This window comes from Apus apus, chromosome 5, assembly GCF_020740795.1.
Source record: "Apus apus isolate bApuApu2 chromosome 5, bApuApu2.pri.cur, whole genome shotgun sequence".
Taxonomy (NCBI): Eukaryota; Metazoa; Chordata; class Aves; order Apodiformes; family Apodidae; genus Apus; species Apus apus.
In genome coordinates, this window is record NC_067286.1 from 59289165 (window position 1) to 59314771 (window position 25607).

Sequence of the window (25607 nt, forward strand, 5' to 3'; positions counted from 1 at the left end):
TCTGGAGGCAGTGGGCAGTTTAGAAAGCTCCTGGACTCTGGGTTCATGGAAATCTGGAAGGAGAAGCCCAGGGCAGGAGGTGCCCTGGCCACCTTCTTTCTTGTACCCTTATTGTAAGTGTCTGGAAGGGGCTGCAGTCAGAGGAAGGATTTGGGTTTATATGGCCTCTTGGTGTGATGCTGTGTGTCACTTCTGTCACTGTACATGTCTCTGTGGGCCATGCTCATCACAAACATCTTCCAGGTGGCATCTAGAGCTTTATAGCAACAACGCTGTTGTCCCAAAGAAAGCAACTTCATTGCAGCATCCAAGAGCAGAATAAATGGATTGTAGTGAAACAGGACATTTAAAAATTGTATTAAACAACCACAAAAAAGTAAAAGGAAAGTGATAAAATACACTCAATTATTCTCCTCAGATACTCTCCAGACACCAGTGTAATTTCATTGACTTCAGTGATATTAGTGTTAATGTAGGAATGGAAATGCAGAAAATCTAATTCCAGCATCTCCTTCCTGGAATAGTGAGCAAGAAAACAGAGAGGTAATCAGATAGAAACAAGTGCTGATCAGAAGGAGTTGGACAGGGAACAGGAGAGCTCCAGGAGCTGCTGCCAGGAAATAAAGACACTTTTCCAGTCTCACATAGTCACTGAGAGTTCAGCGATAGAGGCTGAAATGACACACCAGACTTCTTTTTTAGTTTGCCAGTGTATTCAATCTTTTGTTGTTCTGTTTAGTGTTCTCAAACTCCTTCTGCCAGGACAGCATCAATGGCAAGTAATATTTCCAGCAATGTTTTTATGCTTGGTGTTATGGAGAAGGAGATGGTGGAGAGCTGTGGGTCTGGCGAAAAGAGGTGGAGTTAATGTGCTTGATATAGTATTTACACAGCTGTTGTTTCATCTGAAGATAGATCTGCAACCTTTGGAATATTGATGTCCAGTTCAAAATGTTTATTACTGTCTATCTATCCTCTGACAGAAACTGCAAAAATATATTTAGGGTGTTGCCTGCCACTGCCATGCCATTGCTCTTCAGCACCAAAGTTGCAAAGGTGAAGGTGGAGAGCATCTTCCTAGAACCACAGGTGATCTCTTAAGTGCCATAAAAACTACCCACAAATACTGGGATTCAAATCATCGTGTAGGAAGTGAAATCCTCTCTCTAAGCACATCTGTGCTAATGTCTTCTCCAAAGACCTTTCTCCACTGGTGAGATGTGGCTTTGGAGTTGACACCAAAGCCACAGAGCTGTGACTGAAAGGAGGTTCTACTGCTGTGTCAGGGCTGGTGGGGAAGGTTATATCCTGCATAACTAAAGGGTTAACTGATAACACTGAATGCTAAATTAAGAGGACAACGTTTTTCCTCCCCCCTCCTCCCAGAAAGATGCAGTACAGAGTAGCACACATGATTTTGTAGAGTGTAAAAGTGGGAAACGTGCTTGTTTTCACAGTTTGGCTTCACTTGGCTATTGACTGTTTTACAAGCCAACCGCCAAGGAAGCTCTGAAGAAGCTGTCAGGCTCAGTGACAGCTCAGCATCTGCCACAGCTAAATCAATACTGCGATGAAGGACAGGTTCCCAAAGTGGATAATCAAAGCAGAGTAAAGTTAATTCACCTTGAAAGCCTGAAAAATACTAGTGTGAAATTTTTTAGACAAAACCAGCATTATTTCAGCAAAGCAAGAATTCCAGCCCTGAGCAGCACTCTATCTAAGAGCTGCCTTTTGTGGGAGTGGGGAGAAGGCTTCATGCCAGTCATGGACATGGATGCTTTGATACAATGGGAACCTGGTGCTAATAAATCAGGCAAAATGGGGTTGCCATTGGCCTGGGTTGCTAAAAGTGCTCTAGGAACTCATAGTTTGTGTTTTGTGAAAAAAAGTCCATTATACTATACGTTTGCAGTGTGTGTGAAGGTAATGAAAGTTTCATTTTTTCTTAGGCTACTAAGACTTTTTTTTTTTTTTTTGCACTAAAATGGGATTTTCTTCCATTGTTCAGGTTTCAAAGGTTTAAAATCAAAAGACTGGAGGAAAAAGACATTAGGAAGAAATTCTTTCCTCTGAGGGTGATGAGATCCTGGCACAGGTTGCCCAGGGAAGCTGTGGTTCCATCCCTGGAAGTGTTCAAGGAAAGCTTGGATCTGGCTTTGAGCAACCTGGTCTAGTGGGAGGTGTCCCTGCCCATGCACAGGGGTTGGAACTAGATGATATTTAAGGTCTCTTCCAGTCTGTTCTGTGATTATCTGATTGCAGCTTCTGAAAACCTGGAGGTGAATTGTTTCAACTTTTTGTGGAACTCTATTTTTTTCCCCTTTATTTTAGTACAAACACTTCAGGGAAGGCAAATTTAATTTGAGATAGACTGTCAGCATCACATAGAAAATTTTAGATACAAAATTTTGCTTGGCTCTGCCCAGAGATGCTGAATTTACAGAACTGAGAATTAGAAGGAAGCTGCTTTTGTAGATGGCTTAGATGAAACATTATAATTCAGTTCAGTGAAGCCAGTTTTGTGGTCATTTTACAAAGCAGAACTATTCTGAAAATAATAGGGTGCAGCATCATCTACAAATATGAGGTTTTTTGTATGAAGTGTGTTACTTTGTTCCTAAAAATACCCTGTAATTGCATACAGAAATCTGTCAATGCACAGGGGTGATGAATTAAACTACAGAAACAAGGAGCTACTGAGTGGAAGCAGCAGTGCTTTATCTGTACTTTATCTCTTTAAATGTTTTCAGGCAGCTCTTGTGTAATAAGCATTGCACTGTTATGCTAACTGGTGTGTTTAGCACCCTCCCCCAAGCTATGCAAGGCCAGTATTTTATAGCTGGAGTCATTTGTCTAAATGTTCCAAATCCATTCCTATTAATTGTACTCGGAGAAAACTGAACATTTTATTACATGAATAAGCAAAGTCAGTTTTGAAAAAAAAGAAAAGGTAAGCAAATTAGAAGACTGAAAGGAAGATTAGCAGAAAGTCTGAGCCCATTTGCATCATATGTTCATCTTTACAGTTACATACAGGTGTATCTGTGTGTACATACTTGCATAAATATGTACGTTTCTGAGTATCTAAACCACACCAACATACAGTATTGTACAGTACAGACTTTTACTTTGGCATATGCAGAAAAAAAGAACATAGGAGCAGAAAGGTAAAAACATCTTCAAGTACAGTCCAGTAGTTTTAAGATGTGTTTACAAATTTCCTCTTTTATTTTAATGAGACAGGCAATTTAGGTGGTGTTTCTCAGTGTGCAAGTGATGTTCTGGTGTCCTGCCTCCAGCAGCATTGCTCACCTGTATTCATCTTAATGTGGCAAGAACTTGGTGTCCCACTAAAAAATTCCTTTAAAAATGCAAAAGAGAAGAAACCCAACAAACAACAGCAGAAAGAGCCCTCATAGCCCAAATCCAGCAACAGATGATCAGGATGTTTCACAGGGTAATAATGACAGCTGCCAACTTTGCTCAGATAAACTTTTTTTTAGGGATGATTCCTTTGGTTCCTGTGCTTGTGTTAGAGAGTTCTGGAGTGCCTTTGTGTCCTGTGCTTGTTACTGGTGACAGTTTTGACACGGTGAGGCACACAACAGAAGGCACGTGGGATGGTTTAGATCCACAAGTATCAGTGCTGGCTGGTAGTAACATTAAAGATAGCACTCAGGGAGAGCAGCTTCTTTAGATCTTTGATGGAGAAAGGCAAGAGAAGGATTTATGTGATGGGTACGTGATTGTTTGATGGACACAATTCAGCCTGTTTTGAAATACTGGAGAGATTTGCATGGAAATGAGGCAGTGTTCAAGATAATACTAAAAACAGAGAGAATGATAAATATGGGGATGGAGCAAAGTGCTAGAGGTGAGAGGTTGCTAGCATTCATGGTGAACATGATTCTCATGAATTTTTATCATCTTCTGCCTGTCTACTTTCCTTCTGCACCTACTATAATTCCCTTAGGGAAGTGATTGCGTTGCAATTAACATTATTGTTGTACAGGGCTTTATGCAGGGTGTGAAGTGCTAGATGTGCCATTTGGTAAGGTTTTCTGGAGGAACAGGAATGATGAAGCATTAGTATGAGACATGGTTTACTTAATTTCATGAATTAATTACCCTCTGTGTTTATGTCATACCTTTTTTACAAATGGAAACTTAAATATTCCTCCCCCAGTTGTCACCTCCAAAGGCTGTGACCCATTACACCCGCCTTCCACTGGGTGTGAAATATGTAGAAAAAGTCCTAACTCTCAGCCTCTTACTACAGAGCTCTTAGAGGAAAAGTTTCCAGAATGAAGGCCCCTTCACTACAAGAGAAGGGTTTTTCTGGCAAAGTGAGGTTTGGCCACGGAGTTAACACAGGGTAATGCTATCTGCCCTGCTGCTGCTTGTGGTGTAATTGCAGCCATTTTTCAGGCTGTGCCTTCCCATATGATGCTTAACACCCTTGAATAATGTGCCGAGGGAGAAGCAGACCCAAAACACGTAAAGCTTTCCAGATGAAGGAAAATGCAGGAAATTGCATCCAAATGCCAAGAGGAGATGGCTGAACCTGTGCAGGGCTGTGTTTCTGACAGCTCACACCATTTCTCAGGTGAATGAACAAAGTAATCGAATAACGTGGAGCGGCTGTGGCGGGGGATGTTGAGTAGGGAAGTTGTTGTGTGTGAACTGTGGTTTCAGGCTACTTAGCATCTGCATCATCAGACCCAGGCAGCCCTTGGCCCCTCATCCTCAGGAGGTGAATGTGTAATACTGTGTTGTGTGCTGCGGAGTAACCTTAGCAAACTTCAGCACATGTCCATCGCTTCCTCAGGGCTAGAATCTGAAAACACTGATAAACACGGGCAGTGGTTGCCTTAATTTAAAGCTGTCATGGTAAAGCATGGTACTGTGGTTTTGCAATACCAATTTGGCCAGTCTTAGATTGCATCTGCATGCAAAAATGTAGCTAGTCAGCTCATCACATTTGCATGGTGGAGAGGTGTTGGAGCTTTAAAGTAAATATTTTCAGTTAGCTAAGTGCTCTCATGAAAAAAAAAGCTCCCAGTTTCACCACTGAAAAATTAGTGACTGTTCTAATGCACTTGAAAGCCCTAATTTTTATAAGGATTTCTGCATAAAGTATGCTGAATGCCTCACTGCCCCCAGAGCAGCTGTTCCACTCTGCTCTGCAAAATGTCCCCTGCAAAAGGACTAACAGTGAGTGCGAGTTCCTACAGTTTACTGCTGATTATCTGCTTAATTATATAATTATTTAGTTCTCATCAAACAAATATCCCATAAATGTGAACAGGGATTTTATGACTTTATCTTTATTATAATTATCCTCTTAATTTAGAGTTTTCATTACTATTGTATTAAGGTGTTGAGTCAGAAAAACAGGGGTAAGTATCAGCTGAGCCCACGGAAGAGCTGTGCATCTTTTGTGACTGCAGCATGGGATACAGGAATGCCTGGAGGGCCACCACCTTTCTGTGTTGGCAATATGGGACATACAGCTGGATGTGGGCACTGTATATAAAGCATGTAGGCCATGGGGATGATGGATTCAAGCTGGCCAAGGTATGCATTTGCATAGACACAATTATGTCTAACTCTCCTAATTCCAGCAGTCAGATGATGTTAGTGAGAAGTTCAGACTGCTGAATTCATCATCTTCTCCTCTACAAAGTGGGTGTAACAGTGGATAAATATATTGGATTATGTGGCACAGGGCAGTACAGTGATATGGCTGTAAGTGTAATTGGAGGAAAGAGAGGTGTGGGGTTTTTTTACCTTGGGTTCTTTTGGAAGTAAGTGTGAAAGCTGCTATGCTCTGGTATTGATATCTCCTCCCTGTAAATGGGGAGAAATTATATTTTGGACACTGATTGAACACAACTGCAAAACTGTTGTCAACATTGCTGAAATGGGAGAGTGTTTTGTAACAGCACAGTTTTTACTGGGGTGAGGGTTCAAAATTAAAATGGGCCTTTTGAAGCCCTATAAAACCACGGGGCAGTGTTGGTGCAGCTGGCAGGACAGCACAACAGCTGGCAGCAGCCTTGGTGGGTTGCTGCAGGGCAGGACAGGGCAGGCATCAAAGGGAGGGGGTTTAGAAGGATTATTTTCTTCCAAGTAATACAATTCGTTGAATAATATTGATGGATTTGAAGGAAGCTCTTCACTGTGGCAGCTGCAGCCTGGTGCTGCTTCTGCACACCAGTGAGGCTGTTGGGCTTAAGAGATGGACACTGGGATATATTGGGGTTTGTGTTGAACCTCTCATGAATGATGTAGCTTTAATAATATCAATCTAGTAATCTTACAGGAATACCTAAATCCAAAAACTCATTGAAGAAGTTGCAGCTAGCTTCAGCCTGCAAAAATGAGTATCTGTTTTCTTCCAGGATTGAAGCATCATCTACTTCTTTACAGTTGCAATTTAAAGTTTTATTGTATATGCTTAGATTAATAATACTCTAGCACACAAGAGTCCATAGGGAAAATTAGATCTCTCAATCAAGCCTTCAGTTCTTAAAGGCAGATGTTCCTATCTGGATATATTTAGCATACAGTCAGGATAATAAGAGATCTGAAATGCTTTGGGATAATTTAGGTAACTCGGAGTCTTTTTATTTTTTTAGATAATTCCTTGCTTTTAAACAAGCATAACAATTTATGTAACACTATTGCCAAATCATTCAGAACTGTGTGTACAAATATAATAACATGCATTTAATATGTAAAAATACATAACACTTATATCCTTGTATACAATTTAGGGGAGATTTTTCAACACTGAAGAGTAAAATAGAAACTAAAATAACAGTGGAAACACCTACCTCACGTTTAGGACTGAGAAAAAATATTTCTGTATCATTATATAAAGTTGATCTCTATGAAATCTAGTGAAGATGTTGCAGATTTACACACACAGGACAATTAAGTAAATAAGCAGTGCATGGCTGCAGAAACATAACAGGAAATGACTGGAGAAACACAGGGCATTACAGAGAATAAATGCAGTTTGACCTAACTAGTAATTTCAAGAAATTGGATAAAGTAAATTCACCTTCAACTTCTGCGTCATCATCTCTCCTGTTTCTTGTAAATGGAGAGACTAAATTAAAACTATTGAAGTGTAAGTATACCTTTAGAGATGTCTTTAGAGGTTGTTTATATCCTCTTACTGTCAAGGGAGGCACAGTATTTTAATGCCTTCAGAACCTTTTGCAAATGATCTTTACTGCCAGTTCTTCTTGCCAGAAATACTTAAAATGCAGCAAAAGCCAAATGCCCTCGGGAGTGCTCCTCTGCCTTTGGTTGGTTAAGGGTGAGGGGTAAGATTCACACTTGGCACTTCAACATTTGCTTATTAAATGGGGATGCTCTGAGAAATCTTGGTTTGCTAATTACAGGCACTAAGGGTCGATCATGGAGAGTCTTAAGCCTTTAAAGGCTGAGAAAAGCAAGAGCAGGGTTAGATGCTCACCAGCGTGTCCATGTGTGTGCACGTGGCTGCACGGGTGTGTCTGTGCACAGGGGATCAAATGGGCTCTGGAGGTTGTTGGCTCCCTGATCTGAGACATCTTTGCCAAATAAGATGCTGATCCAGCTCACATCTCTGATCTGTCCCATCTCAGTTGAACTGGCACCTAATGCAATTACCCCAACCTAAAATTGGGTGGGGACGAGCAAAGGCAGGAAAATTGTATTTTTAAGGCTAACATCTTCTCAGTAGACCCTCCCAAGCAGAGGATCCTTTGCATGTAAAGAAGAATCACTTAGGCCTAACAAATGTAAAGATAATTATTTTATTTATATATTTATTATTTCCTCATCAGCACAAACTTGTTTTATTGCGTACCAAGACTTGCAAAACAATTCTTTTAAAAATGATCCTCTTTTCTGCCATATATACAACAAGGATGGGGAGCTGATTTACAGAGAGAGGTGGATTTTCCATGCCAAATTACGGAAGATGTTCTCTCCCCAAAAAACCAACAGACTGGTCCCAGTAGCTCCCAGTGTTGGCATAGTGAACTGCTCCAAGCGAGGAGAGCCTTTGAGGCACAGCTTCAAAGCTGTGAGGATCTAAATAGATTCCTTTTAAATGTTAGCCAAAGGACCCCCATGCAGTAACCTGTAAGGAAAGTGGAATATTTAGATGAACTCAAGCATATCTTTATCATTTCCAATAGGAGGCCAAGGAAGGCATTGATTTCCAACAGAGGGATAATACTGGTTTTGTCTGTGCAGACTCTAGAGTGTAGGCTCCTGACTTCTGGCTTAGTGACGTACTGCTGGGTCATGTTTCCAGTGGTTTGATCCAATTATTTATTCTATCCTTAATTTCTGGAACATACCCTTTTTAAGGACAACTTACCAAGACCCTATATGAAGAGACACAGAACTATAGTTCTATAATTTCTCTTCTGACTGTATATTTTCTACAAGCTGTCTCTGCCAAAGTGTTTTTTTGTAGAGGAGGTAACATGTGGCAGGTGCTTCAGACAAGCTGTTTTCACCATGACATTCTTAGCTTTTTCCAACCTGGCAGGTGTTAGGGTTGAGTCTCTTTTTTTTTCTTTTTTTTTTTTTCTTCCTTTTTTTTTTCCTCAGCCTTACAGGGCATTGTGTCACATTTTCAGTCATCCTGTGTCTTCTGTGTAGGTTTGCATGGTCAGTGAGCTTGTCTGCATTGACACTGCACATGCAGTCTAGCTGTAGTTACAGGCTTCCATAAATTCTGCTCATGCAGAAAGGCAGGGTTGCAGGGACAGGTATGACTTCTCTTTGCATTTCTAGTCACAGTCGTTTTGAGATGCACCTGACATCAGAGGGCAAGACAAAAGAGATTCTGCACTCACATGTTGGATGAGCTTTCATGGTAAATCAGTAGCTGTTCTTCAGAAGGATGAGGGATGCTGTATTTAGAAGACAGATACTTCATCATGTTTGTCCTGCTACAAAAGTCCAAAAGAGTGGTGAAAGCTGAAAAAAAAGAAAGGGAAAAGTCAGAAATTTTTTATAATCCACATATTCTTATACTCTGAGTGTTGATCTATAATCACAGAATAATTTTGGTTGGAAAAGACCTTTAAGATTAAGTCTAACTGTAAACCTAACACTGCCAAGTTCACCACTAAACCGTGTCCCTAAGAACCACATCTGCATGTTTTGTAAATAACTCCAGGGATGGTAACTCAACCACTTCCTTGGGCAGCCTGTTCCAGTACCTGACAACCCTTTTGGTGAAGAAATATATATAAATGGGTAAATAGGGAGAGAGAACCTTTCAGTAGCTAGCAGATACAAGAGTCAGTAAACCAAGGAAAAAAGACTACCCTTGCAAAGAGCTTTATTTCTGGACATCACAGAGTATTAATCTGCTCTGTTTACTAAAACTGAAACATGTTCATCTTTGCTCCATGTTGTGTGACCTTGTTTGATACAGTTTTGAGTGTTAAGATGAAAAATCCCAATACTTTGAGGAAATAACGAGCATCACATTTCTACTGAATTTCAGCAACTGATTTTTACATGGACATATTAAAAAGCACTGTGAGAAATGGAAGTATAGTTTTTCTAATAGACAGATTTTAGGAAAGCACCATATTTCTTTAAAAATGCCACCTCTCAAATAAGGGTGATAAACAACAGTAAATGAGTATGAAACACAGTGAGTTTTCTGAAATGAGGTACAAATGGGTTGTGTAGAGGGAAGGCATTATGCACTCAGAGGTGGAAGGCATTTTTCCTTTCACAGTGGGTTGTTTCTTGCCATTTGTAGGCTGCAGTTGTTTTTCAAAAAAGCAATATGGAAATGCATAGCTGCATGCTGCTATAGAGTACCTCTGAGCAAAGATTATTAAAAATGACAGGCACATTGCTGTGTATTTGATAATGTCAAGAGCAGAAGTAAAGTGCTCACATTGGTGTTATGATATATCAGAATAATTCTCTTTTCTGCAAAATCTGTAATGCCTAATGGAAGAATGTCATTTTGGTCTTCTTTGCAAGGGTAATTATATTGTGACTCAGTAAGGCACCTTAAACTTGCTTGACTTTAAGAAGACCTTTCAATCCACCACTATTCAAGACAGCACTAGCAAAGATGAACATTTGGGTTTTTGCTTAAACACTTTGCTGAATTTAGGCTTCAGAAATATACCATTCTCCATCAAATAGTGTTCACTGCATCACACTTGTAATAGTATACTGAGACTGGTGTCTTTTCAGTTGGAAAGGCTTACTTAAAATGTGATTTTCTTGAATATGGCATGTCATTCCTTGGTGTTGCTAAACTCAGCTGACTTGACAGTAGTGGTGGCATGCTTGGAGAGGGGACAATTCAACCAGAAGAGAAGGTAACCCCCAGGAGTGGGTTTGAGGTAGTTCTTCCTACTATTCTGTGTCCTTCTCTCTATTTTTAGCTAATCCATTTTGTTCTGTCTTTGGAATCATTAGTGACTGGCATCTAGAGTTGACATGACATACCCAAGTCATCTGCTGGGGTTTGCTGTGGAATGCTTTCATGAGATGCCACTCTGAATCTTTCTGGTTCTCACCTTGGCCATTGGCACGGGGCCTGATTTGTACTGATATCTCCTTGCCAGGCTTCCCAGGTTTCTTGCTTCTCCATTTCATTTCCTTAGGACTGAGGCCATTCTCTACTCATAGCACCTGCTAGCTGAGCCAGTCTTACAGGACATGATTCTTTGGATATTGCCTTCAAGTTTTACTGGCAGGCTGAAGCTATATTTGAAATATAATTTGTATTAGTTTAAGTTAAAATGCACTGGCTGTTTTTAAATAATTCCATGTGTGGACATTATCTGTATGACTGCTTTTGTACATTACTGCAGAATGAATGGCTGTATGAGCTGTATGGGTAAATTCTATAAATAACTCTGTACGTTTGTGTGTGAGAGTGTGTGCATAAATAGAAATGTACAGTTTACACCTATGCATTTGCAGCAATTTGTAACCATAAAGAAAACTATTTGAAGCTTTCCTTGAATGATGAATAGCATTTACTGGAGCATACATATTTATTTTTAATTACCTTTGATTTTTTTTTTTCCCCAGCTCTTCTTTATGCAACTATTTTTGGAAATGTCACCACCATTTTCCAGCAAATGTATGCCAACACCAACCGGTACCACGAGATGCTCAACAATGTGAGGGATTTCCTAAAACTGTATCAAGTCCCAAAAGGCCTTAGTGAAAGAGTCATGGATTATATTGTCTCAACTTGGTCCATGTCTAAAGGAATTGACACAGAGAAGGTAGGAGTACATGAGGTAACGATTTAGATAGTAAGAGTTTGTATCCATTGTGTACTTACTTAGAAACAGGACTGTGTATATAACTTGCTCACAAATTCTTAACTGCATGATACTCCATTATCAAAAACTGGATGCTTGTGAAAGAGTACTGTTTTGCTGCTTTGAAAAGATGTCTTTATTTTTTCATTGTGGTCAACATTTTCTGTTTCCTAGTCTTAATTTGCCTAAATGCAAAATAATTTTAATGTACTTAATTACTGAAATCAACGAGAAATTGGTCTTCAAATTAGTCTTTGAGCATAACTTGATGTCTAACCTACATCAGTATTATTCTGAGAAGTATTGGTGTCTGTGAGCTGCAATGAAATAAGTTTGATTGGCTTGGAGCTTTTGCTGATGCCCAGGACACTGACATATCCATCAGCATAATTAGTATAGGATTTAATGGCAGTAGAGATTGATCTCCTTGAGCTAAAATCTCTTGGCTAGAACTGATGCCTTTGGTAGGAAGATACAGAAAATGTGGCACTGCAGGCAGCCAAGTGAGGTAGAAGTGCTACAGGACTTTAGCCCACAGAAAAGACTGGTCACTTAGTTTTCTTCGAAAGCTGATTAAAGGAGAAGGTTGTCTTCAGAGAGTGATTAATTTTGTGCCAGGACAGACCAAGTGATTTGTCCTCAGGGCTTCTCTTTCTCCATCTGTGCAGTGAGTTTGTCTAACTTTGGATATTTTAGAGAGCCAAAGTTAGATGGAAGGGTTTCCAGCTGTAGTACCTTTAATATAGGCAATATATGTAACAGTTTTAGATCTAGACTTTTGGTCAGTGGAGACTGGCGATGCTTCTGTGGGCCTGAACTGAAGTTAAACATTCAATCTCCAGTTTCTATGAAGATTTTCCTCCTAAGAATTGAAAAGGGAAGTGTCTGAGGGAGACTAAGGAAGTGTCACATTAATATCCTTAAACATCTAGTGCTTGCAGAGCTTTGAAGTTCTTACTCCAGCTGATTTTATTGTATAATATGGAATGATGATGCAGCTTGTTCAGACAGCCAAGATGAAGTGGCTACACTGAAAAATTTATCCTTACATCATCCTGATGCAGCAGCAGTTACCTTATTAATCATCTGCTGTGAAATTCGGTTTACCATTACAAATACAACTACTATTTTGATTTCTTTGATTCTTGTGCTTCAGTATGTCACATTCTTTAATATATAAACTTCTTGTACACTAATACCCTAACTTCCCAATGCTGATTTATACAGCGTTAAAAGTGAGCTTCTATATTGTCAACTACTGTAAACGCTTTCAGTCCTATTGTGTAAACTCAAAACCATGTGAAAATTTAGCTTTCATTTGCATTTGTCTCCTTGCAGTTAAGCCAGAATCTTGTATTATTCCACAAGAGTTTCATTAGATTTTAGTGATGCTTTGCAGTTAATTAGGAGAACCTACGCTTTAATTACTGAAATTTCCTTCCATAGTTTCCGCATGTCCGGTTTTATAGATTATAAAAATGCAGTTAGAGCCATAATCTTCAGCTCATGGTAAGCAGTGTTCTCTGCTCTGTAAGACAGTAGTGGCTGCTTAGCTAGATAATTAATATGGCTGTAAAATATGTGACTTAGGTTTTGAACAATCTTCCCTTGGTAAAGACTTGCCTAAACTTAAGCCTGAATCCAAAACCTATTTAAAACAGAGGATGGATTTCAGGAACCTTTTCACCTGGACATCAGTAGTTGCATCTAACTGAACTTCCCAGAAAAGCCCGTGTTACAGAAGAACAGAAACAAGATGAAAGTAAGAACCTGAGAACTGGTTTGAGGATTTTGGTGCTTTGTGTCCGTCACAGCCTGCAAGTCTGCAAAAGCAGCAGCAGCAGTGGCCTGTAGTGCCTGGACTGGGCATCCCAGGGTCTGTACAAGACTGGGGATCCCTCAGTTTGCTTTCAGCTGCAGGACCTCAGCCAAAGTCAGGATTTGTTTTATAAAACGGGTGGAAAGCTGTGTTGTAGCTGGGCAGAGTTCCTTCCTTTACGTCCTCTCAGGAAGGTGTTAATATGCTTCACCAAATGAGAAGATGTTGTAAATCCCTGCTGAGAAATGACAGGAACAGTGGTACAGTTCCAAAGACTAGTCATGTATAGTGGATCTTGCACTAGTTCCTTCATTACCCCTTCAAGCCCTGTCATAAGACCCCCTGCAATCAAACGGAATCCATCTGTACTGACCCTGGAGCAACCAGTGGGTGGGAGCACGCTGTAGGGATCCCCAAGGGACCCAGAATCACATCACATTTATTACCATAGGCACAGTGGGGCTAATGGGAGATATGGCACCTGCAGCTGACCTGCTAAATCCAAAGAGTGCCCCAGGTCTTGGACTGCTTCTTTGCACTGCTTTGTCTGAAAAGGATGTGAACTTCGAGGTTTCTTCCAGTCTATTTTTCAAAGCTCCAGTAATGAGATTCTGACCAATCTGTGTACTGGATTTCTTTGCATCACGTGATTTCCCATTCTCCTTATTTTTTAGGAAGTTTTCAGTAAGTTTTCTTATTATCTTGCGAAACACCTGTGCTCAGGAAACATGATAATTAGTGAGGGATTTTTCAACTTTTCAGTTTCCATCAGACAGTTGCCATCATCCAAGGATGTTTTTAAACCTAACATTCACTGTTACGTCCCAAACTGTTCCAAATATATCTGCATTGTCACACTGGAATGTGTTTTGCAACATCATTTGTCAAAAATAGTATTATAATGTGTTTCATTCAGTCATTCAGCATGTTGAAATGGCTTTGTTTTGAAATCTAAATTCAAAGAACAAGAAGGTTAATGTACTAACAAAGAATGAAATTTCTTATATGAGTATTTCAGTAGGTTCCTATGGTAATGAACAATCCAGCAATTTGAGGGAGTAAAACTAAACACGTGCATGTGTTTCTTTGATAACAATTTAAGATTAATGTGCTTGAAATTAAAATATAAGTTCATAACTATTGGATTTATTATCACTTAATGTGTGTAGATTTGTTGCACTAGAGCTCAAATATCTATTCTTGAATGCCATAGTCTCTGTGTAGTTCCACAGAAGAGCTTGGCTAAAACTGGTAAAGCTGAAATGGGAACTGAAAGCAAAGGGGAAGTTAACATGGAGGAAAATTAATGAAGATCTATCTAGCCCTTGCTGCTTGTGAGAGCAAGCTGTCCTGAACAGAACTTTGTTTTAAAGCCCCAGCTGGATGTCCTTGTATGTGGCAGAGGACTTTTTATCCCATGCTCAAGTGGTGGTGCCTTAGGCACACAATTTTTGGCCTCCCTGTTCTACTTGGGAATAGCTCATCTTCAAATCCTGTCTTCAAACTGCAGCACTTCAGCTTGTCTCTGGGTGCTCACAAATATGGAATTACCAATGACACTAAAAGCATTAGCTTATTTATTATTATTATTACTTAAGGGGAAGCAAGTGGCCTCTGATCTGTAATCTTAAATCACTTAAACATGAGAGCCCTCCTCTGACAGCTGGGATGATATATATAATACATGCACATGGACTCTTATCTCCTGGCGGAACAGTGGCTCAAACAAGATGGAATTTTGTTTTATGTTTAATGCTTTTGGTTTAGGGGATGTTAATCTAATAATGAGCAGAGCTAAAAACATGACAAAACTAAGAAACCTTTTTATACTAAACTCTCATCCATCAGAACCTGTTCTTTTGAGGGAGGTAAAAAAGAGGCAGTCTGTATATGACCATTTTTAAGCAGCTGAAAAATGTCTTTACGGTAATAATTTTATATATGAAGCACACATTGAATTCAAATATCTTAGATTTTATTGAAATCTCTAGGCATCAAATGCAAAATTTATAGATATTAGCTCTTCTAAAAGAAATAGGTCATTATACATGAAAGCAGAACAACCATTAACTAACATGCAGACATCTCACAGTTTCATCTCATGATAATGTTCTGAAATGTCAGTAAAACACAAAGATTTTCTCTTCTTGACCTCTATGATAATGTATGGCTTAGGATTTGCTCAGAAAGCAATTAAATAAATCTTTATCATCTGTGTCATCTTTAACAGTCAATTCTTTCAGAACAGCCATAGGCTGAAAGAGAAAAAAGGTGTCAGTTTAGTCTCAACCTAAGCATCAATGGCAATTTGAATAATGAGAGCCAGTTCCACACTGCAATGACTGAAATGAAAATAATGGAAAAATAACATGGTATTAAATTAAAACTACTCACTGCTGGCCCACTAAGCTTTCATATAGGAGAGATAGGTTTATTGTAAATAGAAACAGGTGGTAACTTTATTCCAATAGTTTTGATTGGAAAAGACCTTTAAGATCATTAAGTCCAACCATTAACCCAGCACTGCTAAGGCCACCACTAAACCATATCCCTCAGCACCAGCTCTACATGTCTTTTAAATACCTCCAGGGATGGTGACTCCACCACTTCCCTGGGCAGCCTGTCCTAGTGCCTGACGACCCTTTTGATGAAGAACATTTCCCTAATATCCAATATAAACCTCCACTGGCACAACTTGAGGACATTTTTTCTTGTTCTACTGCTTCTTACTTGGGAAAAGTGACCAACCCCCACCTCACTGCAACCTCCTTCCAGGTAGTTGTAGTGAGCAATAAGGTCTCCCCTCAGCCTCCTTTTCTCCAGGCTAAACAACCCCAGTTCCCTCAGCTGCTTCTCATGAGACGTGCTCTAAACATTAATTAAATCTGTAGATTAATTAAACATGAATCTACATAAAGACAGTGCAGATTAATTGTATTTGCTGTTAATAAGATCTTCAGAAGCTGTAGGAATAATTATTGATACCCTGAGACAAACAGGGGAGTCAGCCTGGTGTTCCCGTGGTGTCCCATCACATAGAGGTGCATGTCAATGCTGGCTGGATTTCCTCATGGAAGACCAGGGTAGAAAGCTTCCAAGGTTCGTGGCCAAAGAGATCTTCTACAAAATTAGGTGTGATGGCTACACACAATTCCCTGCTGAAGAGGGAAGGTAAAAATAATTTGGACAAGTATTTTTGTTTCATTGTAGAGGTGAGGTTGTTGGTCGTTCCTTGCAGATCTGGATGAGGTGAACAAGAAGTCTTCCCTCACCTCACAGAGCTGAGCTAGGACCTGGTACAGTTGCAATCCATGGTTCTTCAGAGAGCGGGATGCAGGAGAGATGGTCAGCATCTCACTGTCCTTCACATAGGTCCAAGAATGAGGCCTGTGCTTCACTGGGGCTTTCTCTTTCATCTTTATGGGTGATATGGATTATTTACCCCCTGTATTCACCATGCAGGGCCAGGAAAGGTTACCCACAATTATCTCTGCCTCTTGGATATGTTCGTCTTGGGATTGGTGAACCTGTCAAGCTTGAGGAGATGCCAGGGCTATACACTGTGGCTATGGAGCAGCTCATGAGCTTATTCTCTGGGGTGCCAGAGAAGTACCAGATTGGATGGGTTGAGCATCTTCCTGAGCTCTGTCACCAAGGGGAAGGTGCTGACAGAGGGGCTCTCAGTTCCAGAGACCACACACAGGGGAAGGTCTTTGCCAGATCTGTTTTCTTGATGCTTTCACCCTTGAATGACTTTACATAATGTTGTATGTGAGAAAACATTATTTAGAAACTAAAGCCACCACCAGAAGAAGCACAGAATAGAACTAATTAACTCCATTCTTCCATGGGTGACCTTTGTGCCAGAAGTTGTTGCTCCAAAATATGTGACTTGAGAGATTCTCTGTCATATACTGTATTCTTTCTGATGTTTATTTTTCTTTCTTTTTTTTTTAATCTAAAAAGTTGATTTTTAATGCTAGAATTCCCTATAGTCTACTATCCTTTGCCCCATTAGAAGCTCACATGATGATTGTTCTTGGGATAGATTTTAAAGCAAAACTGGAAACAATAACAGCTTTAATTATTCTGAGACTTCTTCAACCCTTAGGCATCGTGGGATCTGCTACTTTGGGGCACTGGTGAATTTTACCAGTGTGCCACAGACCGTTAGACAAACCAGGAGGCCCTTGTGCCAGTGAACCACTTGATTCCTTAAAACACATGGTGATGCCTCTTGTCTTCTCCTGTTTTTAAGACCTGTAGCCTTATTCTATCTGTCTTGGCAATATGGAATTTAGTGTAATCAAGTGCCATTTTCCAGGGATTTTTTAATGTCTCTGACACTTGTTACTCAGCTAAAAAGTGGTTAATTTTGTTACTACACCACTAAATCTAACCATTGTGATCACTGGTTCAGATCATATATCATTAAGAGGAAAACAAGCCAGCTTCAACTTCTTAGAGTTGATTTTCCAGTCTTGGGTTTCGGAGCATGTAAATCCAAGTGACCTTGGATTTTAGTGCAGTTAAAACAGAGCACACCATTGCTGCTGCAATTCAATTTTTAGTGGCAAGATATTCAGTGATTTATGAAAGATTACCCTAGTGCTTGCAGGGTTAATAACTGCTCGTTCCATACATCACCTTTGAGTTACTTACAAAATTACCTGATTATTACAGGAAAATGCTCTGTGATTTGACAATCAGCTGTTTTCTTACTTTTTACCTCTTTGGCCTCCGTCCAGTGCCAAATATATCACATTTAGCCAGGTCTGCAAAAGAATTCAACACTCAAATGAGCCAAATCCTTCTCAAAATTTGAATAACTTGTGCCTAGAGGGAATTACGTTTTTTGGAAAGAACTGACTTTGATTATGGCTGATGAGTATGTCTGAAAAGTCAGAACAGCCTTTCTCCACAAAATCAAGTAGCTGTCTGTGGCCTACAACTGGTTAGAAGTTGGAAGAGTTTATTTTATTTATTGTCAAAGTTGATATTTTGTAGTATCTCCAATATATGTTATGGCTATGCATTTAGGAAGCAGTCCTTGTTATTCCACTGCTAAGACTGTCTAAGCTCTTGGCTTGAATATCAGTCAATACGTCCCCTAGATATGACCCTGAGAAAGTGAGAATCCTGTGTGCTGAAAAAGAATTGCAAATAGATAATGTTCATGATCCACTGGCCTCTGCCCTTTTTGTTAACGAGTCGTAACAGATTCTGTAATATTTGCTAAGCTATGCTGTAATGTTCTCCAGCTGGAGAAGGTGGGTTTTTTTTCTCAAAAACACTTCAACCTGTCCTAAAAGATATTATTTGGACACACTCTTAATCTGTACACTTTGTGTTTCCATTCATTTGCTTTTCTTTGAGTTCTTTATAATCTCTGCTCCCCACAGATTTATTTGAGCTGTTCAAGGGGCTTATCTTGAACTGCCTGGGTGTGCTGAAGGAATGGATGGGAGAGGAAAAAAAAAGCAGACAGAACTTCCTTGGGCATTTTAGAGATCTCAAGACAGTGAGACATTTTGTGCCAATTCCCTGTGATTCTTCCAGAGCTGGTCACTGCTTTTCCCAGTCTCGTGCAGCATCCAGAAGCTCTTTGCTCACCACCAGCCTTTAACATATGCCATAGGGTGCTCCAGAGATGACAGTGGCTTTGAGTCTCTGCGTTGGGTGTCATTGTGTAGGGGTCTGTATCAGCTGGGTGCCAGCTGATGATGGCAGAGCTCAGCTATTGTCTTATATTGACTTTGAGGAGGTTTAATTTTTCTGTGCAGAGAAAGGAAGTGATCAGTGCCATTCTGTGCTTTACTTTCTCTTTTCTCAGCTTTGTAGAGGTTCAAGTGTTTGTGGATACATGTGTAGTGTTCACGTGTGGCATGGAGCCTTGCTCCTTTTCTGGTAGAAACACAGCTTATACAGCCAGCAAAGATTTTCTTCTGGTTATAGTTTTGCTTTCTCCTCTTATTTTGCTTTGAAACATAGCAGGTTCTGTTCTTTCATGCTGTTTGGATGGATATGGGAAAGCTGACTGTGAAATCTGTGGCTACAGATTTATTATGGAGCAACTTCTGTAGCAGCACAGGCATCTGGTCCCTGCAGACTGCCTGCCCCAAGTCGTGTGCTCCAGACCCATCAGTTAGTAAAACCATTGCAGTCAGAAACCTTAATATCCTGCCTTGCTTATAAACTGCAGGTTTCACTGAGAAAGGTCTTGCGATCTCTAAGGAAATTTCCTCTTCAGAAATTTGTCTTGGTGGTTTATGATACGTAGCTGGAAGAATACATGGGCTAGGACACATGTCCCAGCTGGACTTTGATCCTACTTTCCCTAAGAGTGAAACAGAAGATGGAGCATTACTGGATATCCTCACCCTTAAATGGTATTATTCTCTTACATCCATATGTGTGCATTTGTACACCATATGGACTCATGTACAATCATGTTTAGACTAGTTTGTATCTTTTTTTAAAAATGCTGAGATCTCAGGAAGAGCATTTCATGATAGGAATGTTGAGGTCTTGTATTATCAGTAAGGGATCATTTTCAGAAGAGTATTTATCTGAATATGAAGTGCTCACTTTTTCATGTGCTGTTCTTAGGGTCTTTGTACTGTTTATCATTGGCTTCCAAATGCTTCTGTGTGATCCTGGATCGCATTGTATGTCTTCTTTGGAAGCAGGAAAATTACTACATACTGTAATCAGTGTCACCAACAACCCCTTTCTACAGTGCAACTAATAGAGAAGCAGGTGGCATCTGTAAGACTCCTTCTGAATTAATGACATTGGTATTTGTAAACACAAAAAAGAGCTTCAGAATCAGGTTGGATCTAATGATGTCCTGTGCTTGGAGCACACAGTAAACACATAGCTAAATACTAGTATTGTCTATCATTGCTCTTTTTGTCCCTTACACATACCTACATTTATCTTTATCCATCAAAGCTCCTGTGCATGAGCTTTTAATATTAAGTATTTCTTTTAGTTGTCTTCTGTTTCGTTCTCTATTCTCAGTACTTGCAGTGTAGCAGACAAGAAAGCTAAAATAAAGAATATTTGTTCCTGGATAACTCTTGGATCACTGCTCATTTACTGCTGTACTAGTTGATAAATGAAATCTCCTTCCACCTCCATTCAGCAATATGTCATTAGGAGAGTCGCTTTATCGTGACATCAGAAAATCCCTGAATTGTGCTTTCTAAGGCTGATTTTTTTCTGTGCAATGTTTTTTTTTCTGTCTCTTCATATTACATTGTGTGATGATAGGTATGTTTGTTGTGTCTATAAAAGGTGTAACGCTTGGAGTGCTCACTTTTAATACTCTGTATTTAGCTCTGTATTTTTTGAGGAAACAATATGCTGCTTTGCATCCAAGTGGCTTTTATTCTTGAGGGACACAATTAATTTACACTCCAAAAATAAAGGGTTCCATAACATCTGCAAATCTTACCATAAAAACATCTGCAACAGTTCAACAATTTTTTTTCCTGCAGCTTGCAAGCTTGAAAGATAAAATTTGGGAAGCAGTCATGTATGAATATACACATTTTTCTTAAGAACAGTGGTTGAGAATTCATACCTCATGGCCTTGTTAAATCAAAAGCACTTACATTGCTGAAAATATTAAAGGAATGTAAAAAAACTTCTAACCATGATTTAAGCCCTAGAGGAGATAAAAATGTTAGAAATCATCAATCATAATAGAAAAGAAAGCAGTATTTTTCATTACATTATTACTGAGAAGAAAGATGGCCTGTTTCTATTTTATTGTGATAAAGACAAGCTTTCTGTTTGATCCACAAGTAGGGCTGAAGTGAAACAATCACTCTCACAAGTTGTTTTGGTTTTTTTTGTTTTTTTTTTTTTCTTGAAAAACTAAGGTGTGCCCATATTTCTAATGGTAAATGGAATGACTCAGGTAAGTGTAAGTTTGTAAACTGACATTTGCCCCTAATAAAATTATGGAAATGTGGTATGGAGTATGGTCAACAGTGACTCAGGCAAGACATCATTACTAATGCAAATGATGGTTTATGGAGACTATGTCTTGTCCAACGTGTCTATTATTATTGTTTATGATAAACCAGACTTATGCAGGTTACTTTAATGTCTTCTGCCCAGCATTTGTTTTTATAAAGAAATAGCATTAGGCCAAATGGACTTATTCTGTGTTAAAACAAATAAAAAGTGATATGTTTTGTACCTCTTCTGCGTTAAACAGAAATTAAAATAGTGGTTTTACTTCAATATTAACATGACCATTTGCCTCAAATCTTTGGCAGGGTCACCAGAGTCTCCCTCTCTTTGCCAATACTCGATGGTGGTCAGCTCGTTGACCCAATGTCCTTGTTTCTCACACTGTCTGCAGAGAAAGCTGCCAGATTTATTCCATACAATGAGAAATTAATCAGTACTACTGATCTGCTGTCTTCTTTGTATGACACTTCCAGAGTGCTCTTGATCTCATGCTCTTTTCCACTGTTTATTCTAGGAGAACTTTAAAAGGTCTTATATGTTTCTCAGTGCAGGTATCTCCTATGCATTTTAGGGTTATAAGGATGTTAGGGTGTTTAGAAGGATGTGCAAATATTATAAATAGACAGTTTACAAACTTCACAAGACTCAGAGGTTTTCACCTTTTTTGGGGCTATTTGTGTTACTATTTCAATAGGGAAAGCTATTTAAGGTAAGAAATTAATTGAAAGTCTTATTCAACTGATCCACTATGAAGACATCTTCATGTTCCCAGGACAGTTTTTCACTCATCTTTACATTTCATAAGGTTTCTTAATGCTCTTTTTGCTCTAATCTCATGCTCTTTATTTTATAGCCTGTAAGCCCACCAGGGCAGGTTACTTATTCTATGTCTGTATGGCACTGAAACTAAACCCTAGGTGTGTTTGGATAGGGGTTGCTAAGTGGTCATCTGCAGCAAGACTTAAGAAACATAGCTTTTCTGGATGTGAGCAAAATCTGTTAGTTTTCTATTGTGAAAGGTCCCTCTTTGCCTGTCTTCAAGCTCCTTCAGCTCTGAGTGTCCATTCAGTGCTCCTGCAGGATCTGAGTGTAGCAGCAGGCAGATAGTTTGGGCGCCAAGTCTGGAGGGATATCCACAAGCAGGACATGGTAGTGTCACCTGCAATTCTGGAGAACCTGTGAAAACTGTTAGTGTAACACAGTAGTCCTTCTTCAACATCACCCTTTCAGCTGCAGTAGATGGGCAGAAAAAGACTACCCCAATCCAAGATAAAACTCCCACCGGAAGCTTAATAAAATAACGGAATGGATGGATCTTAAGATCCACCCAGGAAGATCTTAAGATCCGTCCAGGCACTTACTCCGTTAAGCGTGTGCTGGCCTGGTGTCATACTCCCAGCTGATTGATTTTAATCTTTCTTTCATTCAGGTTCTCTCAATTTGCCCAAAGGACATGAGAGCAGATATTTGCGTGCACCTAAACCGGAAGGTTTTCAACGAGCACCCCGCCTTCCGGCTGGCGAGCGACGGCTGCCTGCGAGCCCTGGCTGTGGAATTCCAGACCATCCATTGTGCCCCGGGGGACCTCATCTATCACGCTGGGGAAAGCGTTGATGCTCTTTGCTTTGTGGTCTCGGGATCCCTAGAAGTCATCCAGGACGACGAGGTGGTGGCTATTTTAGGTACTGTGATCTCTATTGACATGCTAGTGGTTTGGATGTGTTTGCCTTCTGTTTAGCTATGAATATTAACTAGTTGTGCCTAACATCAGCTGGGACTACAGGAGACTAGTGGTTGTCATAAGGTGGTGATGTTGCATCTCCAGAGGAAATACTCTAGAAGCAAACCCTTCATCTTTTATGCCATCGGGAATGCTCTTTCTGCCCAGTATGGCTCACTGGTCACAGTTACAGTGTTTCTGAGCAGAAGAGGATGGCATCTGTGTGGTGACATGTTTTAAATAGCCTGGTAGAGGAAATGCACATTTTTTTTATGTTAGTCTCTCTGGAGTATTTCCACATAACCCTTCACACTGGGTTTTTCATTTGTCTGTATTCTAGCCCAGAATAACACCTGCAAAAAGTATCTACAAAGAAGAAAAATTGTTGCTTGTAGGGAACTGGCTTTACAGAAAATAAATAGTCTTGTCTGACTATGAAAGAGCTGGGAATCTACCATCTGTCCAGCCACAGTCATGAGAAGTCTGAGCAATTGGGGTGCTCCAGGTTAATCACCCCATCACCCCACTGTGGTGTCTGGTTTGCCAGCAGTGGGTGGAAAGGAGCCTAATGCAAACTAACTTGTTTGGGGTTGGGAAAGGTACAGCAGATGGTGGGACTGAGTAGTCAGCACTAGTGGTGAGGCAGGAATCATGCTCAGAGGCAGAACAGTGTAGAGGAGGAACTGGTGGCTCTCCATGAAAACCATCCAGATTCTGTTTTCCCTGTTTAAAATAGACCAATTTATTGTCGAACTTGTCTCCTGTTAAATATTAGCTATTTGCCTTCTCTTAAATGGGTGGCCTCATCCTAGGGGACACTGGATTTCTGTACTGCTTTTTCCCTGTAAGGGAGGCTCCAGACAGCTCCATGGGTCCCTCTTGTATTTTGTGGGGACAATGGCTGGGAGATGAAGGCTACACTTGAGAGCTGTGCTAGTATGTGGGAAGGGGACAGTCATAGGGTGTCTATACTGGTGGTGAGTCAAGGCTTCAGCTCCTTCCCTGCTGACAGCAAGGGGGAGGAGAGGAGAAATGATGAGGAGCATGTAGCTGAAGGAGACTCCTGACATGTTGCTGTATAAGCTTGTGTCTGTGTGTCCTGCACTGGGGTGGGACTCTGCAGGGGGCAGGTGTGTGGATGGAACTGCATGGGCACAGCTTTCCGAGGGCGTAACGCGGCTCGTTGCAGCTGCAGGGCAGGAACTCAGGAAAAGGCACACCCTGCTGCAGCTTTCTGTATTCTAGTATACACTAAGATTTTCAAAAAGAGAGACTTAATGTAAGAATGAATCTGTTTCCATATTCAGATATGAAGTCATTATGGTGAATGCTCCTAAATCTGAAATTTGCAGAGCAAAATATTCCTTGTATTTCAGCTGACTGGACCGTTTCATTTTTATTATTAGTCTCAGTGCAGATATCTTATGTTTGCTTACAGCTATCTAAAAACCAAAAGCTTTGAGAGTGAGTAGCAGCATTTAAACAAATAAAAGGTTTTCTGGGTCTCACAATCAAAACCAAACAAAATGTAATTTACTGAACTAGAAGCCATCACTAAATGGATTACACGCAAAACTTTATTGCATTTACTAAGGAATATTGTTTTGAATGATGGTAAGAACTTTTTGTTTCTACCATGTAGATATGGTAAATCATGTATATAGGTTATTCTCCATTTAGCTGGAAAGGCCTCTGACTATATCTAGTTAAAGGAAATTACCTTTAATTAGCAAAAGTGTCTTTGATTCTGCCATGGCTGCTGATAGGCGATCCCCAAGTCTTGGAGCTATTTTCATTGTGTACTTCAGGGACTGGCAGAATGTATAAATGTAACTTAAAGCAAGATAAACTGCTTTCTCTAGTCATATAACACACTGAAGAGTTTTTTCATGCTCTGACAGATTATTTAGCAAAATAGTGAACTGAGTAATTATGAGATGTTGTATCCTAAACATTCACTTGTGGAAGAAAATCTCTCCCAGATGTAGTTGCAAAGTCATTTATAGTGGCAGCTGTGGCACCTGAAATAGCAACTGCAGATCAGATGGTGAAGAACATAATTTTTTTCTACCTTTTCTGCCTGGAGAAGTTCAAGCACAAGGAAGGTGAATCTGCCTAAGGGGGAGACCAAGTTTAAGGCCTAACATGAAAACCCCTGCAGCCTGCTTTGGGAATACCAAACATCTGCCATCACACAGAGTTTCCTAAGGAAAGACAACTTGTAGGCTTGTACTACCAGTCTGCCCATCTTCTTCTAGCAGTAACCTAGAGAGGAAATGCAGAAAGTATCCTTTGGAAACTTGTCCTCATTGATTCCCCATATGGGAGCAGAAGCATGGTAGAACGTGCCATCTACCAGCCTCTGCTCCCTTCAGAGCCATCCATTTTCTAAGTTTGCTTTGGAAAGAGGTAATTTGCACTTACTGTTTTAATAGTTTTGTGTGATTTAATATGATAGTGTTATCTGCCTCGATTAAAGAAAAAGATAGAAGTATGTCCTTGTTTGTTTGGGTTTGTTTTTACCATGTTCACCTGTAGGTGGAAGTTTTTGTGTATTCTTAAAAGTGGAGGATCCTAAAAAAGTGAAAGAGGTAGGGACACCAAAACAGGTTAAGAACTTCCATCTTCCCTCGCTCACATTAGTGCTTCTGTCCCTAGTGCAGGGCTTCATCCTCCCTTGGGTCTCAGCATGAATCACTCCATGATGTTGCTGCTTTTTCCTCTTCTCCACCTTCCCTTCACATGTTACTTCCAT

The 25607-nt window shown here is 40.0% G+C and overlaps 1 protein-coding gene across 1 annotated transcript in view; it reads left to right on the forward strand.

Annotated features, from left to right (window-relative positions):
* The window catches only part of KCNH5 (potassium voltage-gated channel subfamily H member 5), a 156897-nt gene that overhangs the window by 90429 nt on the left and 40861 nt on the right, over positions 1 to 25607 (forward strand). The window contains exons 8-9 of the mRNA XM_051621122.1: positions 11089 to 11288; positions 22562 to 22814. Coding sequence (XP_051477082.1) covers positions 11089 to 11288; positions 22562 to 22814 — 453 coding nt within the window. The remainder of the gene's footprint in view (positions 1 to 11088; positions 11289 to 22561; positions 22815 to 25607) is intronic.